Source organism: Nansenia antarctica, assembly GCF_963989245.1.
Source record: "Nansenia antarctica genome assembly, chromosome: 2".
Taxonomy (NCBI): domain Eukaryota; kingdom Metazoa; phylum Chordata; class Actinopteri; order Argentiniformes; family Microstomatidae; genus Nansenia; species Nansenia antarctica.
This window is the reverse complement of record NC_137675.1, coordinates 7850880-7871150: the sequence shown is the minus strand read 5'-3', so window position 1 is coordinate 7871150 and position 20271 is coordinate 7850880. Positions and strand designations below refer to the sequence as shown.

At 44.0% G+C, this 20271-nt stretch overlaps 1 protein-coding gene across 1 annotated transcript in view; it reads right to left on the bottom strand.

Annotated features, from left to right (window-relative positions):
- lcor (ligand dependent nuclear receptor corepressor) overlaps nucleotides 1-20271 on the bottom strand; it is a gene marked incomplete at both ends in the record, with an annotated part of 70497 nt that overhangs the window by 28128 nt on the left and 22098 nt on the right. Inside the window, one exon of the mRNA XM_080522641.1 lies at nucleotides 3804-3869. Within this exon, the coding sequence (XP_080378767.1) occupies nucleotides 3804-3869 (66 nt within the window). The remainder of the gene's footprint in view (nucleotides 1-3803; nucleotides 3870-20271) is intronic.

Sequence of the window (20271 nt, the reverse complement as noted above, 5' to 3'; positions counted from 1 at the left end):
TGTGTGCGTGTCTCCAAATGTGTGTGCGCACACGTGATTGTGTGTCTCGCTATATGCATGTTTGAGAGAAAAGACACGCCCGAAGAATTCTAAAAATGTATTAAGTTGGTGGGGGATGTGTCACATGTCTGGGAGCAGTCATGTCGACCTTATTTCCCATGATTTGGAGTGAGAGAAATAGGCATGGTTAAAGGGACAGTTCGCCCAAATAGCCTTCTAGTTCTCCTTCTTTAAACCATAGAGCTCTACAGCTTTCAAGCTAATCATCATGTGTTCAAATGTCATGCCCAAATCATCTCAAAGTCCCTCTGAAGGGAGTTGTACGGCTCGACTAGTTCTAGGTTACTTTTATTTGGACGCTGGTTAAAATGCTAAACAAAAGTGATTTTATCATTTGAGTGAGCTATCCCTTTAACTCTCCGTCTTAAAGGAGCCGTATCTCGTCCCATAGTGTCTAGGGAATGTCTATGTACAGTGGGTCACCACACTATTAAATAAAAACGGTTAAAATGTATTATTATTAATACCACCTGTCTACCGATCCGGCATTAGTGTTTTTTGTGGGTCACGTCTTGAAAAATGTTGGGACTTTTTGAACTGGTTAATAACAGGTTAATGTGGGTTGGTTAGTCGAAAAAACTAACATAACTGAAATGTGCATCCCTAATCATCAGAGTTAGCCTTTAAGAGGTCGTCTTGTGAATGAAATGCTGGGTGCAGTGTTCGAGTTATGTGGGAGCCAATGGGAGCTGAGCTCCCATAAGGAAGGTCAGAGCTCCCATGAAAGCAGTAAAATCATACATCTGTGGGGGTCGCTAATAATACATTACCACAACCATTATTTGATAAATAAATAAAAAAGTATTATTTATATGATAAATATTCTAAAATAAACACGTTTTCCAAAAGAGCTACGCGCACCATTAATCTCCTGTGAATGACAGTATGCCTTTGACTGCCTGCACTTTACCACCAAGACACTATGGGGCGCAGTAGAATATTTAGGAGACCCCACAAAGCTCAGCTTATAACTCGAACCCTGGCTGGGTGGCACCAATATTTTAAGAGTTAGCTGTTCCTGTTGATACACGAGTCTTTACGTTAAGTTGTTGTTACCTTTGCTGTTACACTGTGATACTACTGCTGCTGTTCTGTTATTCAAAGTTGGGAAGTAAAACGTCCGACTCGACAACCTGTCTACCGTCTCCTCGTTTCTACTCACTCCCACAATAGCACCTTTCTCAAAACAAACCAAAGCAGGACAAGCAGGACAATAAACAAAACCCCAAAAACACAACAAACAAACCAGAATAGAAAATCGTATTAAAAAATAAAAACTGAAAAAACGTAGGCAGCCATGCAATGGTTTAATCATCTAGCTTCAGGTCCAGGAGGAAGGCTCTCCGCTCTGCTGGAGAATGTAGGACTGTCTGTTTACCTCGGTGCTGAACTGAGGTGATTTCTTGTTGCTCACTTGGGCAGTCTCTATTTTCCTATTTTGCTGAATTTAAAGATGTCTAACATGATTCGCCCCCTGCTGGGCTAATCATTCCTTCCTCTCAAGCAGACAGAAAGGATCAGTATGAATCAATCCAGGCGGCTCAGTAAACATTGCAACATTGCGTCATAGTGGTGAGAAGCTTTCGGTTGAAATAAGTATCATTTGAGCATAAATGTTTAAAATGTCAAGCTGTCTCCTTAAATGTAACGTGATGTTGGTTTCCTTAATGAGACCACGTCCTCGCTGTGCTAGCTTTTGGGAGTGAAGTCACGTAGGTTTTCACTGGCTGGACCAAATCCCACCTCTCCATGTTGGATCGCATATTCGCCTAATGAGTATGTTGTAACCAGTGCTGGAGGTCGCCTCTGGAGGTAGCCAATCAGATGACAGCTGGGCGACTCGCGGCAGAGATAACTAGCCCAGTGGAAGACATTTCACTCAATAGCCTTTCTGTCATGCAGCTAGTATGTTGTTTTGCTATGTTTGTGCAGCAACAAAATGGAGATTATCAAAAAGAATACCCCTTACCCTGGTCACCTCATATCCCTCAGTCTACCTTAAACCATTACGGGGGGGAAACTAAAACACTAAACTGACCTCACATCAGCGACAAAAGCAAACTTGATTGTACTTTGTTTTCCGTTAGCCTTTTAGCGACATGGCATGGTTGTGGTAAAGACCTCAGCTTTTGTTCTTGCCAAGAACAAATATATAACATATCATATAGTTAGAAGGGTGCTGGTTCACAATGTATAAGTGGTTCACGAATGGCGGGATGGCACTGTGGAAATATTTCAGTTGAGATTTGTTTTGAATTACATTTAAGAAAGAGAAAGAAAACTGTGCATTTTGTTACCAACAAAACAAACAAACAAAGGTATATTTGCTGTGGAATGTGTTCTTTTTCCATACCTCTCCTCCGGTCTCCTAAAGATGGAGCTACATCGTGATAGACAAAGCAAATTGCCCCTGGCTTTCAAACACTAAATCATCATGCAAAAGGAGTCAACTGTGGTTGAAAATGTGGAGTGAACGTGTTAGGAACATAAGGGGTGTTGAAGTACACACTCAGACAAAAAAAAAAACCTTCACTCACACACAAGCCTGCAAAATGGCCGAAACGCTGCATTTCTCATTCACACTGCTCTCTGAATGCCTCCCAAAGTAGCTAAGTACCCTTTTTCACACACAAAATAAGGAATGCTGGAAATGCTTGTGTGAGGATAGGCTTGTGGGTTGTACGAGGGGTTTGCCTGTCTATCGATGCGATTGGGTCTACACTGGTTTTGGTTCGTCGGTGTCAAACGTAATAAATACCGCACCCTCCTCCTTACTAGTCATACAAAACACTCCTTTGCTAGTCATACAAATATGTAACTAAGAAATTAGCTGGAGAGACGCATCAATCAGTTATGGTTATCGTCTAATTGTCTATGACTGGTTTGTGGCTGAAACTGAAGCTTGTGTTTCACGTTGTCATCGTGGTGTTGTGTTATGTACATTTTGACAACACATATTTTAGCTGGGCTACTTTTTTAGCATTCCGATAATTTTTAGAAGAGAATGGGAACAACTATGAAAGTGTCACAGCCGTCTATGGCGAGTACTTTCTCCCTGTATAGAACGTGATCCACTAGGGTGAGTGTGTTTTTAATCAACCAGAAAAAAGCAACACATGTTTAATTACGTACAGTATAGCATCACGGCAACACATAGAACATTCTGCGTAGATATGCCTGCGTCGTTTCCTGCACTGACCCCTTCACACAGACCATGACGCCTGCAAAAACGCCTGCAAGCGGCAGCATACGACCTCAGCGTGAACAGGGGTTGAAAAGGTTCGACCTCAAAGTTTAAAAAAGGGTTCGTGAGCTCGTGCCTGAAGAAGGACACTTTTCGCTTCGACCTAGAACCCTCCAACAAACTTTTCCCACAGACGGTTCTACGAGGAACCCAAACACGATTCTATGTAGAACATAAAAAGGGCTTCACCTAAAGGGACACGACAAACCGCGAGAACCCTTCTTCGCCGTGTTCCGCAGAGCGTTAACCCTGCTTCACAGCCGTCGGTGCTCGTATCATGATGTGGTCTTTCTGCTATTTTTATCTGCTCATACATTTTTGAGCGGCTATAATCCTTCTAGGAGGAGACCCGGGTGAATGTGTCAACGTTAGCGCACGTTTAGATGTGGTGGAAGTCTCTGGTCTGTGTTGACATTCTGCAGTGTGTGTGTGTGACACGGGGGGCTTTTTCATAGTTGGTTGGACAGACAATATCGGTGACTCGAGAGAACATGCTTACCTTGAAAAAATGTGATGTCTTTGACTAGTCCTGGCCCAAACAACCCTTCCAAGATGCTTTCAAAGCCTGTTGAAAAGAGAGAGAGAGAGAGAGACTGAGTACTCCGGGGACCTTTGTAGATGAGGGAAAAAGATGCGCTCTTCTTGTGCATAATCGGAGACAACCCCGCACCCACACACACACACACACACACGCGCACACACACACGCGCACACGCACACGCACGCACGCACACAGGCACAGGCACAGGCACACGCACACGCACACGCACACGCACAGGCACACGCACAGGCTTCACTTTTCTTCTCTCCTCTTTTAAAGCAATCACCCCATTTACCTAATATAATACCGAGAGCTAATGCCACTCACTTTTTATTAACTGTAAATACTGGATTCAGCTGTTGCCTGGCAACAGCATGGAGTAACACAAATACATATTGCAGTTCCCCCACCCCAGCCGCCACCCCCCCCACCCCCCCAACAAAAAGAAAAAGGATAGGAAAAGAAGTAATGGTGAAGTGTGCACATTATGAACACCTTTAGATGGAAGATTGGGTTGGGGGGTGGGGTGGATGGATGGGGGGTACCTGGAGTGGATGGTTGGGGGGTGGGGTGGATGGATGGGGGGTACCTGGAGTGGATGGATGGGGGGGGGGGGGGTGGAGTGGATGGTTGGGGGGTACAGTGGATGGTTGGGGGGAGCAGTAGGATGGTTGGGGGGTGCAGTGGATAGTTCGGGGGTACCTGGAGTGGATGGATGGGGGGGTGGAGTGGATGGTTGGGGGGGTGGAGTGGGATGCTAGTAGGATGCTAGAGTACACAGACAGAGAGGGGCAGCTGTACCACCTACTTCTCAGAAGGGGATTCAACTGGCTTTGGAGACTTAAGTTAACCTTTCACCTTTCACCTGTTTCACCTTTCACCTGTTTAACCTTTCACCTGTTTCTGACCAGGACAAATGGTTTTATCACCTTGGTAAAGGAGAGATGTGGTATTGTGTGTGTGTGTGTGTGTGTGTGTGTGTGTGTGTTTTCAGGTTTCTTGACAGGATATGGTTAGCAGTATCCGGACAATTTGCAGACAATAAGGTAATAGGCATAATACAACATAAAAGTGACAATAGTAAAGGTAAGACACTAGTGGCGCAACTAGTCATTTGGGGATGATAGTCAATTGTCTACAGTGTGCTTGTTCATGAGCCTGATCGTCTGGGTGAAGTAGCCGTTGGTTAGTCTGAGTTTTGGCCCTGAGGCTCCGGAAGAGGCCTGGCCTTTTGAATGCCATCGGTTCGAACAGACTGTGGTTGGGGTGGCTGGCATAATCATAATAATAATAATAATAATAATAATAATAATAACAACTTGGATTTCTATAGCGCCTTTCATAAAACCCAAGGACGCTTTACAATTCTACAGGAAATGGTCAGACAGACAAAACAGAAAACAAACAAAACAAAACAGAAACAGTGACTAGGGGCCAAAGGCCTCGGTGAACAGATGGGTTTTGAGGGCTGATTTGAAGGAGTCCAAGGTGGGTGCGTTGCGGATCACTATGGGGACAGAGATCTTTGATGATCCTCCGGGATTTGCTGACACACCGTCTGTTGTATATATCCTGGATGGAGAGAAGCTCACATCCACTGATGCGCTCGGCTGTCCCCACCACCCTCTGTAGCGCTCTGCGGTTGAGGGCAGTGCAGTTGCCGTGCCAGGCTGTGATGCACCCAGGCAGAATGCTCTCTGTTGTGCCTCTGCAGAAGGGCCCGCAGGGTCTTGGACCCCCAGGCCGAACATCTTCAACCGCCTGAGGTGAAAGAGGCGCTGCTGTGCCTTTTTCACCACCTGTTTGGTATGCACGTCCCAGGTGAGGTCGTCAGAGATGATGTTTGGTATGCACGTCCCAGGTGAGGTCGTCAGAGATGATGTTTGGTATGCACATCCCAGGTGAGGTCGTCAGAGATGATGTTTGGTATGCACATCCCAGGTGAGGTCGTCAGAGATGATGTTTGGTATGCACATCCCAGGTGAGGTCGTCAGAGATGATGTTTGGTATGCACATCCCAGGTGAGGTCGTCAGAGATGATGTTTGGTATGCACATCCCAGGTGAGGTCGTCAGAGATGATGTTTGGTATGCACATCCCAGGTGAGGTCGTCAGAGATTATGTTTGGTATGCACATCCCAGGTGAGGTCGTCAGAGACGCCGAGGAACTTAAAACTGCTGACCCTCTCTACGACCTTTCTTCCTGAAGTCCACCACCAGCTCCTTGGTCTTGTCAGTGTTGACAGAGAGGTTGTTCTCCTGGCTGTACTGAGCCACACACACACACACACACACACACACACACACACACACACACACACACACATGCAGACACAAGCAATCACTCATACATACACACACACACACACACACACACACAATCATGCTAGGCTGAAAGGATGGTCAATAGCATCGATTGATGAGATTTCAAAGGTGGCTCGCCAATTTTCTTCCCCCACCTAAACTAGGGTGTAATGATTGGAGCACAGGCTGTCACCACAGCTTCACCTGTCTGAACTAGCTAGCGGTCATTCTCTGTTCACTCTCCACACTTAGCAATGCCTTTCACCTGGATCTGAACCAGGAGAGTGGACATATTTTAGTTCCAAATCAGTGGGAGAGAAAAAAAAACTATTCCTGTGCAGTGCACGCACGCACGCACACACGCACACACGCACACTAGGCTGAATGGATGGCCAAAAGCATCGATTGATCCTATTTCTTTCAAAGATGGCTTGCCAATTTTCTAAATAATAATAGATGTTTGCTCTTCTTTTTACTAAACTAAGGTGTAATGATTTGAGCAGTGGCTGTCAAGACAGACAGCCTTACCAGTCTGAACTAGTGGGCAGTCATTCTCTGTTCACTCTCCACACAGGGGGAAAAAACACAAATTCTCTTAAACCTGCACATGCAAAATGCATGCCTGCAACAAAGACAGCTTTGATAACAAAAAAAATCAGGTGCTTCAAAGATGTTTCAAAAGCACCTCCTCCACACTCCCCCCCCCCACCCAATATGCATGGCAATGGAACACAATATGGGACTCTTTCAAGTGAAGGAAAAATAATTAGGGAGTAACATCAAGAAGTAGAGAATATCAGCATTTAATGTCAGAGTGACAAGCCAGTGGTGTTGGGGGGGAGGGGAGTTAAGAGACATTATTAAAAGGTACACTACACCAAAAAAATGGCCACCAATGATGGCACCATGTGCAAAACTGTGTCGCCGACATGGAATCCGATTGGACAGAAGATGGAGGGTCCTCCCCCCCCAGGGTTACCGGGGAATGCTTCGGAAAGTAGGTCATGTAGAGAACCTTCTAGAACGTTCTCTACCCCAAAAACTAAAGAATGAACAAGGCTCAGCAGGGATGAGAAACTGGTCCTTGTCATATTTTAGGATCATGAGTATATGAATCTGAATACAAGCAAAAAATATGATTTCGTTCACAATGAACTAAGCTTGCGGAATGCACCTTGGGCTAGCTGCCAATGGACAGTGACACCGTGACATCATAACAGTAGTGGTGTCATCCTGCGTTTCATGCCAAACGCTATTGGGGTCATGTTACATTTATAAAAAATATATATATATATAATCAAGATCCTTAATTGTCTGGATACTGCTAATATCCTGTCTTCTTGTCACGTATGTCCTGTACTATTGTCACGTTCTTTATCTTGAATTATGCCTATTGCCTTATTGTCTTGTGCTGCAACGTCAGGAACCGAAGCCTACGAATTTTACTCTCTTGCACTCTTGTAATGTGACGTAACGATAAAACTTGAAACAAGAGAGAGAAAGAATCACAAGATGCTGCTCCTCATCAAACAAAGGGAAGCTAAAGATAGTCATGTAAACAAACCGCACGTTACTGGGATGTGTCGTGAATTGAATACTAATCTTCATTTTCCTGTCATGCGGGTTTGCTTGAATACAGCCGTCACTTTCCTGCAGTTCGCGTTCAATTGAATACAAATCTCTGTTTCCCCCCCTCATAGACCTAATTGTTTTGACTGACAAAAACGGACCTAAATGAGAATTTAAACGGTTTCCTCAATACTGTAAACAGCATAAGCAGTTCTAATGCCGCAAAGGCAGCCATCTTTGACCATCTGTGCTGCGTTTTGGGGTTGGAAAGCAGTGGCTTTAGCTCTTTTGTGGAAAAAAACAAAAACAACAACCAACAACTCAGCCCCTCACGTTGCTTTAGCTTAACTGTAGGCTACTCACAGATTCAGGGCATGGAGATCCGAATAAATAAGCCACATGGCAGAGAGGAAAATCTCCTTCATGGCCACAGAGGAATAAAACAAATTCCCATGAAGGAGAAACACAACACTGGAAGGAAGCAACGCAATCAATTTGAGACTGGGGATGGGAGGGGGGGGGGAAGTCAGCAGCAGCATTTGGTTTGGACTTCCTTGTGACCATTAGGGCAGCTATATATAGAGCGGTATGGGCATGAATAATTTACCATCACGAGGCATATAACAGGCTATGCTCCAGCGCCCGATCAAATCGATAACCAAGAAGACGGCTGAATTTCAGAAGGGGGGTGGGGTTAGGGGGTCATGGGGGGGTTGAGTTCCTGAAATGTGCATTGTGTGTTTGTAAAATAACCAAATGGATTTGATACTGAGTGAGATGGTTGATATACAGAGTGTTTGTACAGTAAATTGTCCACCAAGGATAAAAGGACTGCTGACTTTTCTAACAGCGTGTTCAAAGACTACTGTCTTCATATGTATGTACCACACACACACACACACCCGCACACCCACACAGACAGACACACAGACAGACACACACACGGTCATAAGTTTTAGAACACCTCCTTTCCAGTTTTTATTGAAATTCTGCTAAATTGCAAAAAATGTCATCAACAAATCAATCAATAAGTTGAAGTCTTAATGCAAGGATAATAGTTTATGTCATTTTGGAATTAATATCTTTGCTTTTATAGGGTCGCAGGGTTTGCAGGGAATTTTTAGGAATCAATTACACACTGTGTAGAGTAGGATGTCACTACCAACTCAGCAAATGTCACAATTTTCTCTGGATCCTGACAGACTCCCCAGTCCCTGATGACAGTGACAAACATACCAATAACATGATGTAGCTACCACTATTCTTCACACCAGCCAAGATGCGGAAACTGCATTGCATGTGCTGGATTTGTACTAAACATAATGCTTTGTAGTAAAACCAAATGAACGTCTTACATGTAACGATGAATTGAGAATCAAGGACCCCAATTGAAATAAGCCAGTGGCTTTCTTGGGTTTTTATCCTGTTAGTTGACCTTGTATGTAATATGTACTTTCATGTACCTACTTCTGCAAATCTTCTAATAAAGTTTTCAATCAATCAATCAAACACATTTCCAACCACTTTCTTTTAAGTATCACTTGAATTATTCATTGTTGCAAACACAATTATGGATATGAGAGCCACTTTTTGGCCACTTGGTAGGGGTGTAACGGTAGACAAAAACTTTGATTCGGTATACTGCGGTTTTTAAAGTCACGGTTTCGGGAGTTTCTGTTGCGCAGTTACTGTTAAATAACTTGGTGGCCCTAGATGTCCACCCATTGGTCGTGAGAGCGGCAGCAGGTGCCTTGGATAAGTCGTGGACAGCTGTAGTTTGTACTTTCTTATAAAGGGCTGGCATGATTTCCTGGCTGAAATGCGGACGAGAGGGAACTACGTAGCAAGGCTCGAGTATGGTCTGTGCTATATAAACACCTATCGCATTTTGTTATTGCTTTGGCCCGGTCGGAATTGTTAGGGTTAGATGCTTAAATGCCATGGGGAGATGGGTTTGCACTTTTTTTCTTGTACCTGTGATGTTCACATCGGATGAGGCCGTCTCAAACGAGTGAACAAGTTCGACGTACAGCCAGCCGCATACGCCATCGCAGTTGAACAATTGTAGGTAACTGAGAAACCGTCATTTTCCCAAACAGGAGACTTAAGGGGTGCCGGAGGAACATCACGCTCTAGTTTATCTGCGTTGGCCATAACGACTGCTAAACTAGTGACAATCTCTCTGTGGCGTGTGTGTGTGCGCAGTTCGCCAGCTGCAGTGAACTGAGATAAAAGGGGGAGTGAACCTACAGCCTCCTGGTGCCAAGTTCACTTCCCTTTTGAATTTCATGTCCAGAGTGAATAGAAATCTGCCTTTGCCTCCCTACTTTGTCTCTCTACTTTCAGGGTAAGGAACCAAATATGCGATTTCGTCATTTGGACAAACTATCCCTTTCAAGACTTGACTGTCATTTTTGTTCGGTTACTTTCCAACAACGGCACATAATGAATGAAATCTTGCTGATGAAAACTGCTTCATGTTTAGGAGGTGAAAATCCACAAAGAACTGCATCATCAAAAGCCATCAATCTACAAACTACCTCTCTATATACATAGGGAAACAGGTTCCACCCAGGTTCCACTCCAGGCGGATGTGGCAGGGGGTTCATCACATGACAAACTTCAGAGCCAACAGGCTCACAGCCGCAGAGGACGACCCCCTGCTGGCGGGAAAGCTGAACACCTTCTACGCCCGGTTCGACGAGGGGCGAACGGAGGTAACCACAACACAAACACCACTCTCTCCAGCTCTCAGCAGCCTCACCCTCACAGAGCATGAAGTGAGACGCGTGCTGAAGGCGGTGGACCCCAGGAAAGCCTCTGGGCCGGATGGCGTCCTGGGACGGGTGCTGAGGGACTGCGCTGGCCGGGGTTTTCACCAACATCTTCAACCAGTCCCTGTCCCAGGCCACCATCCCACCCTGCCTGAAAACCTCAACTATCATCCCAGTCCCGAAGAAAAGCACGGTGAGCTGCCTAAACGACTACCGCCCGGTGGCACTCACACCAATCATCATGAAGTGCTTCGAGAAACTAGTCCGGGCCCACATACTCACACGCCTCCCGCCCAACCTGGATCCATACCAGTTCGCCTACAGAGCCCACAGGTCCACAGAGGACGCCATCGCGACGACTCTCCACGCCACTCTATCCCACCTGGAGAGGGGAAACAGCTACGCGAGACTGCTCTTTGTGGACTTCAGCTCCGCCTTCAACACCATCCTTCCAGACAGGCTAGTGACCAAACTACTAGACCTGGGTCTATCACACTCTATATGTGCATGGATCAAGGACTTCCTGACCGACCGCCCCCAGAGGGTGCGGGTGGGCCCCCACACCTCCACAGCCCTCAGACTCAGCACTGGGTCCCCCCAGGGCTGCGTGCTAAGCCCCATCCTCTACAACCTCTACACCTACGACTTCACCCCCGTCCACCCCAGCAACTCCATCGTAAAGTTTGCAGACGACACCACCGTGGTGGGATGCATCTCGGGGGGGGACGAGGCGGCGTACAGGGATGAGGTAGAGCAACTGAGCAAGCTGTGCAAGGTTAACAACCTGCTGCTGAACAAGTCAAAGACCCAGGAAATCATCGTAGACTTCAGGAGGAAAAAGTCCGAGATCCAGCCCCTGCTCATCGACGGAGAGAGCGTGGAGAGAGTCTCAACCCTCCGATTCCTGGGGATGCACATGCGGGATGACCTGACCTGGAAGGACAACACAAAAGCCACCATCAAGAAGGCACAACAGCGGCTATTAGGGATGGACGGTTTTTCGGTTAAACCGAAAACCGGGGTTTATAAAAATAGAAACGGTTTTTTATCAAAACCGTCTGAAACCGTATTTTTTTTAATTTTTTTTTTTAAAGAATAAAATAGAATAAGAATAAAACTGGAACATGTCACATGTTTGTCGTGTGTGAAAATAACTGATACAGTCTGAATCTGCCGCGCAATGAGTGAGAGGTTTGGTCAGTTGTGAAGAATAACTGAGGATTAATATCTAATTGGGATTATATTTAAGGGTAACGAATCACTCTATGGGAAAGATAGTTGCCTTCAGTTATTGGTAGATAGGAACGTTTTTTTTACAATTACTTGCTTACATTTAATAAGATCATTTTCGCTGCTCTCTGTAAAGCGCACCACACTTTTGTGAGAAATGCGCTATAGAAATAAAATGTGATTTGATTTGATATCAATCAATCAATCAAACTTTATTTATGTTCTATAGCACAAATCATGCATTGAATGTAGCTCCAAGTGCAGTATTTACTAAACCACAATATAATAAAACAAGAGCTATACGGATCAAGAGTGTTTGTGCACAGCGCCACTGTGTGTGAAGGCGCTACTGAAAGTGATGACAGAACGCATGTCTCAGAAGATACGCGGTCACTTAGTGACGCAAAGGTAGTTCTGTATTTATCTCTATCTGTATTAGTACATTTATTTTGAAAGCTCTATTTTGACAGCTCTACCATGGGCACTTTTATTTTGATGGGGCATTCTTTGTTGATTGACTTACGACAGTTCAGGACAAGTCAGTCTCGCGGCATGTGGTTTTTATGAAAAGCTTTAAGTATGTTCACTGCATAATTCTAAGTCTAATATTTCAGTGATTATTGAGCAGTATTCAAATATTTAAATACATTGAGCAGCAGCTGAAACTTTGTCTAAGAACCAAGATATTGAGAAAGCAGTTCATTCAATGAAGACGCTGTGTTGCGACTGTGCTTACGGTGTTTTAATGGTGTTCGACATGAGTGTATTGTAGCAGTAGGGCTCAATTATTTGAAATTGGCGCTCTTTTTTTTTTTTTTTTTTTTTTTACTTTAACTTTATTTTTATTTATTTATTTTTTTTCGGTTAACCGGAAAACCCCGGTTTTACTCTCTGACGGTTTTTCGGTTTCAATAATTGGAAACCGTCCATCCCTAGCGGCTATACATCCTGAGAGTCCTCAGGAAGGAACACAGCAAGCAGGAGATACTGGTGACCTTCTACCGCGGCGCAGTGGAGAGCATCCTCACCTGCGGCATCTGCAACTGGTTCTCCAGCTGCACAACCGCGGAAAGAAATGCGCTACAGAGAGTCGTGAGACAGCACGGAAGATCACCGGCGCCCCCCTCCCCTCTCTGGAAGAGCTGTACAACACACGCTGTCTCAGGAAGGCCTCCAAGATCTCCAGGGACCCGACCCACCCTGGGTACGAACACTTTACCAGGCTGCCCTCGAAAAGGCGGTTCAGGACCTTGGCCGCAAGGACAAACAGACTGAAGAACAGCTTCTACCACAGGGCCGTCCAGGCCCTGAACACAGCAAAGACCTAGGTTCTGGGCCCTGGACAGTCTGGACGGATTGATGGCAGCTGCTGGACTAAAAAAATCAGGTGTAGTGCTGAGGCACAAATATGTACATTTCAAGCCTGCAAACTGCGACACTTTAAATAAATGTGCAATAACACTATTGTGCAATATGACAACCCTAGTCGTCTATCTGTACAGTATAGTATAGTGGATAGTGTACATAGCCTTTATTTATGTAAACCAGCTCCTTCCCTTCTTGTGATTTTTTTTTTAACGTTTTTTTTTTTTCTTTCCTAACACCAGGGGAGCCACCCCTCCTAAATTTCGTTGTTTGGTACCTGTACTGTAGCAATGACAATAAAGACCATTCATTCATTCATTCATTCAGATCAATATGATCAACAACATTCTGTTTTTGTTTTCCTTTCTCTAGAGGGACTATGCCTCTGTTAAATCATTAAACCTCCAAAGCTGTAAATGTGTGTGTGTGTGTGTGTGTGTGTGTGTGTGTGTGTGTGTGTGTGTGTGAGAGAGAGAGAGTGTCATAACCACATACAGTATACTGTAGTGGGGTTCCTTGGGATGTGGAAAATGAATAAAACAAATATATTCATAAGTGACTGGCCAAAGGCAGGGTAAAATTCCAATATAGAAAATACAGGCAACACACACACACACACGCACACACACACACACACACACACACACACACACACACACACACACACACACACACACACAGATTCAATCTGACGGATTCCCCAACAGACCGAATCCCTAATCTCTTCCTTTCACTACCAGAGCTAAATGCAAACTGATATATATCGTCAACAGTCTCAACGCTTCACAAACACACACACGCACACGCACATGAACACACAAAGAACAAAGATGGGTGGGGTCACAAAAATGCTAAACTATACACCCCCCTTGCCCTTCCCTCTGCACCCTTTTGCCTTTTTTACATGTTTGTGTAGCGCTCGTCATATCCACTGCACTTATCTAATTCCACGTTGAACATGTTCATGGCTTGGGGAGAGAAATAAAGAAAAATAGGTCACCTACTTTGATTGGTTGAGAAATCAGCCCCCAACATCAAACCCCATGGTGGATGACTCTGTGCAGCGAAATCACTCTCTTCTACAAACTCCAAATGTCTCTCTCTTACACTCACACACACACACACAGACACACAGACACACAGACACACAGACACAGACAGACACACACATACAGTATGGAATAATTGACCAAATTTCGCACTCAAATATGGCCCTCCGATTCAAGTTAAGGGCATACTTGAGTTCCAAATCTGTGAAAAAATAAATAAAAGAATCCTGTGCAGTGCTGGGGTGTGTGTAGTATGTATAGTGTTGTCATCGGGGGGGCTACACAGAGCAGTGGTAGATTATCCGCAGTCCTCCTCCATCATTTATTCAATGTACCACAAGCCATAGAAAAACGCCCAATTACCTATCTAATTATCTACTTATCCTTCAGAGAAGAGGTAAGAGGACAGCGGCAACATGATTTCTGTGTTGCGGCTAGGCCTCTAACAATTCTGAATTAATTGTCTAATGTTTTTTTTTTTTACGTGATCGCGGTTTCTTTTTTGAAAGAGAAAAGCGCGGTCAAATATATATATCTGAGCTTTTTAAAAACCTGTTCCTTGATTTTCGATATCGCAAAAACGTTTGTGTGCAGTGGTGACAACGTCATAGGTCGCGAAATTTGGTTTAGTACATGAAGAGAGACCTCGTCTCTAAAGTAAACAACGGTCCGTTCGTTCTGATGTTCGATGAAAGTTTGAACCAGACGACCAAAACCAATCAGCTGGACCTGCATATTTCTGGGAGGAAGGTCGGCTATCAAATCTAGTCGGCTAAATAGTGCGGCAGCTTAGCAAAATGATGGGGACGCGCCGGACAAAAGCACCACATTTTTTCCATGTGCTCTACATCACCATAGCTTTCAATTTTTGTTGGGAGCCACTTCATCAAGATGGCCGATGGCGGTAAAATACCACATAGAACACTTGGAACTCTAGGTGGTGAATGTTCCGGTACTATTTGGCTGTTTTGGCTGGCCAAGGTGGCTGGTCAGAACAAGCTGCCAGATTTCCTGCATGACCCTATGAACAAGCAGGAACTCTTCACCTTCCTCTCCAGGAAGATTGCATCCATCGCCTGGCCAGATGGTAAGCAGGTCTTCATTACATCTGGCACCAGAGTGGTCGGCACAGACACCAGCCACTTCATGCTGCCATGTAACCATGAAGAGGCCGACACCAGGATACTGATTCATCTGCTTGATGCCCTGCAGCATCGCTCTTCTACCTGCTTGGTACGCACTGTGGATACGGATGTTGTCGTTATCCTCATCGGCAAGTTCCATGCCCTGCCCTCCAAGTATCCAGCTGCAGACATCTGGGTCGCTTTTGGCACTGGCAAGAACTACAGATATCTTCATATCAATAACATCTGCCATACTCTGGGCAAAGATAAGTCCACAGCACTTCCGGTCTTCCACTGTTTCACAGACTGTGACACAACCTCAGCATTCTGTGGGAAGGGGAAGAAGTCAGCATGGGAGGCTTGGAATTCCTACCCCGAGGTCACCCAGGCCTTCAACTACATGGCAGCGAATCCGCACACTCCTGTGACCATAGATGCCCAGCAATTTCAACTTCTGGAGCGCTACACAATCGTCCTTTACGACAAGGCGAGTGATGTGGAATCTATTAATGAAGCACGGAGTTGTTCTGCCAGAAGAACAGAACGATGGAACACATTCCACCAACACAAGATTCCCTTCTGCAGCACTTGAAGCGAGTTGCCTACCAGTCTGGGATCTGGGCAACATCTGAACTGGCTCAGCAGCCGACACCCAGTCCAGAAGGATGTGGATGGACATTGGATAGAGACAGCCAGGTCTGGCTTCCTGTGTGGAGCATTCTACCAATGGCTTCGAAAGCCTGCACTGAACTGGTCAAATGTGGCTGTAAAAGCGCAAGTGGCTGTGGTGCAAAGTGCTCATGCAAGAAAGCACACTGAAAATGCACAGAGCTTTGCAGTTGTAAATGTGACAGATAATTTGATGATACATAATGCTTTGTTATGTTAAAAAGTGAAGCACATAAAGTTCAATTCATTTAATGCATGTTGTCCATTTTTCAATGTACATGCCATTGAAAACATACATATTAATATATGTCCAGCTGCTTAGGAACCGAGTTGAAAAGTATGGATACATTGCCAGAATGAACATATTTATTTGATCTCGGCACAAATAATCATCTAGTGATATTCTCAATAGCTTTAATGCATTCCTTGACCCAGAAGATGTATATTTTGACACCAAGATTGACCTTCTATGTGGCTTGGAAGCCGAGATATTTGCACTTATAGATTTTACATGGCGGCCACCTTGGAAATCCAAGATTGCCGCCATCGGTCATCTTGATGAAGTGGCTCCCACCAAAAATGTAAAGCTATGGTGATGTAGAGCACATGGAAAAAATGTGGTGCTTTTGTCCGGTGCGTCCCCGTCATTTTCAAATCTGGTCTTAAGCCACCGCACTAAAATTAGGCCTGCTTAGTCTTGTTTCATTTTCAATGCTATGGCAAAATGTGATCTATTTTGTTTAAAAAAAAAAAGAAATTGTCAGGAGTGTGTGGACCAACTTGAAATGAGGAGCCTGGTGTCCATCTCGATGGATGGGCCCAATGTGAACTGGAAATTCTTTGAACTTCTTTGAAGCAAGCGCATGCAGAACACGATGGAGGCGCTCAGCTTGTTGCCATGGGGAGCTGTGGCTCCACACATTACACACATACTGTAATGTTCAGTCATTGTTCTTATGTTGAATGTGAATAAATCTGCGTTGTAAGTCATTCTGGGACTTCATTTCTTCTTTCATAGCACCTTTTTGCCAGTATGGCCGTGAAATAGGTCTTCAATTCTATAAAAAGTGGTCTTAAAGTCTTAAATTTAGTTGAAACCTGCAGGAACCCTGCATAACAGTGAAACAATTATATTGTTAATCGCAATTATTTAGAAGACAATAAATTGTACAGCAAAATGTGGTATCGTTACAGGCCTAGTTCCAGCATCTTCCACGCTTCAGTTTGGTTGAGAATGAGGAAGGTGTGGAAGGGGAAGGGGTGTCCAACAAAAGTGCGAACAAGAACGGAATCGATAACAATTAAAGAAGCAGGCGAAGGAGGGAAAAGACAAAAGGAGAAAAGGAGGAGGAGGAGGGGGGGGGGGCGTGTTCGAGGTGACTTAAGCGTGATTAAATCTGTTCCAATTCCCCTAAAGCTCAAAGTTCTTAAAAGGGAAATAGAGAGGGGGGGCAGAACACATAACAGAATCTGAACGGTAATGGGTAATTAATTTATTTTCCTCCAATTAACTGCTCCGCCAAATTGCCACGGAGCGAATGAGACGATGGTGGAAGGAGCGGCAGGAGCGGCAGGCGAACAGTGTTAGTGGGACTTAAGTAGAGGAGGTCGAGGAGGCCAACACACACCTCATGACTGAATGCTAAATGACTAATCTAAAGTCCTGTCTAACATACCCCAAAGGCACAGAGAAGGAGGGAGGGAGAGAGGGGGGGTGGGGGGCTACTCTTGACTATTGGTGCCTCGCCATGATGTGTGTTAGTGATGTGAATTCAGGCTCTTTGAGTAGCTATTCAGTCAAATTCAGTCATGTTTTGACCTATGATTTGTATGTGTGTACATATATCACTTAAATTATTCAATGTGATTATACTTAACCTTATTATTTTCAGAAAACCATAATCTTACATTATGTTTGGTATAAAAACCTTGAATAATGTAAAAACATCAAACACTATTACATGTATATTGAACGTTTTATTTATATTGAACTACAGTATCCAAAACACTTGAAGGGCCCAGTAGAAAGTGGCTTGTTGGTCATGGCCTAAGTTACTTTCTCATTTGTTGCAATAAATAAATATGCAAGATTCTTTATCTGCAATACATTGAAATATTCAGTCATATTGATGGTTAAAAAGTGGGATATGTGGCGTAACAAATACAACACACTACTAACAAAATAGTATGGTATGGTTCGTAAATAATTACATAACTCTACACAATATTTCAATCGAATTTGTATGATATAATTCTGTGCTGTTCAAAAATGTTATTTGTTCGTCGTCATGCACTTTTTCCGCAATTTAAATGTGCGCTCTGAGGGGGCGGGGTGAAGGTGGTGAGTAGCCATTGTTGTGGCCTGACCATGGGTACATTGTTGTGGCCTGACCATGGGTACATTGTTGTGGCCTGACCATGGGTACACAAGGCCAACAGACTTCAAGCACAACAAGAATCAATCAGGGGAAATGTGTAGTGTGTGTGTGGCATCTAACTCAAAACGGGGAACAGAAATTCGGTCTGAATGGGAGACTAGAGCAATAACGCGCAATAGAGTATAAGAATAACAACACTCATCCATCCGCCCAAAAGCACTGCAAGACTGTTATAGAAAAGGGAGTTCTACCGCAAAGGCCAACTCACATCCACTTACGGTCCAACAGGTTAGCGCACAAGGTCGTGAAACCATTTTTAAAATAATCTTGAAAAATGAATGCTATAGAGAAGAATATAGAGTTTAAAATATCAATATGGCGTGAGCCGTCAGGACATTTTCCTTTTACCTTGTAACCTTGTTTATAAAAGCGCTATACAAATGTTTAATATATTATTATTATTATTATTACGTGGGTGATCGCTCATGTACTACTCAGCCATCCGCCTTCTAAATTCCATTTTCAAGTACACAAATTCCATATAATAGGATCAATATAATGGGGAATGTTAGTTTACAGTCACCACAATAGGGGCCGAAGATTTTTTGAAAAGAAACATCAATAGTGGGACCTTGGTAAGGCCCTCTGAGTGGGTCGCTTTCAATTCAGCCCCACGAGCATTCAAGCGTCCTTTGTGAATGTTAGTGAATGCAACTTTCTAAAAAAACATTGGAAAAAAAAAGTTCTTTCTCATTTGGGGGAAGGTATTACAAGCGTTGTGTCTGGCACTTCAGCTCTGAAACCTTGTTGATATTCACACACAGTCAAAGATATTCACACACAAGAGAGACAAAAGTGCAGAGAGTAAGTAAAGGTCACTGATTTTTCCAGAACAACAATATTAGCCCTTGTGGGCGAGAGTGAAAGAGAGACAAGAATCTCACCTTCGCAAAAAACACGAGGAGTTTAAAGTGTGAAACCATGGGCAGCTTCCAAAGCCCGACACTTCCCAGCATGACAGCTTTTACATCTAAATAGCCTATTTGAGGTCCATAATAACCGTAGACAGAACAGAACGGTAATTTGTGAAACTCCCGTCAGACTGATTAAATGGTGGTGCCAGCCTTGATTTAAAATGTGTATAAATATATAGTTGAATGAGCATGCCTGCCAGGCATCCTGAAGTAATCGCACCGTCGCCAGTTGTCAATTCCTTTGCCATTGTAATATGTCTCCCACCTTGTCCTTTTGTTGGGAATGACATGTACGGAGAAGGACAGCAAGATGTCCTTTGAGTTATTGGGGTTGTCCTCGACACACCATAACCTATGGTTAAAACGTCATACAGTCAATGTACGGTTATTTATTTTACTTACATTACTTATTATTATTGTGTTTTTTGTAACTGAATGCTGCAATGTCAATGTTGAGGAACCAAAGCCAAAGAATTTGACTCCTGTGTACTTGTACAGTAAGCAATTACGCAATTCTGATCCTGATCTGATACTGTAGCTATGTTTCGTTGAAACAGTTAAATCGGTTATTTTGTTGATACGCTATTCTCATTGTTCCTATGTGCATGAATGTGATGTTGTTCAATAGATAAAGGTTCTGTTAAAACAGCACGACATGTGCGTGACCAGTTTCTCACAAAGTTGAATCTAGGATCCGATGATGGAGTGTCTGTCACACAGGGATGAGCAAATCATTCTCAGTCATTATTAACCATGGAGTCAGATATAACGTCATGTTAACTTGGGTTAACTGGTCATGAAACCACTTAACTGTGTTGAGTTCGCTTCCTCATGTCCAACCGGTTGAAGTTAATGATTCAGGATTATTTTGATGAGATTTTAGACTATTCTTCAGTGTTTTATTTCCAGCTCTTTAATAGTTGGTCATCGGATTGGAAGGTGTGTCTAATGTTGAACTATCGCCTAATACCGTCAAACTTGTTTAAACTTA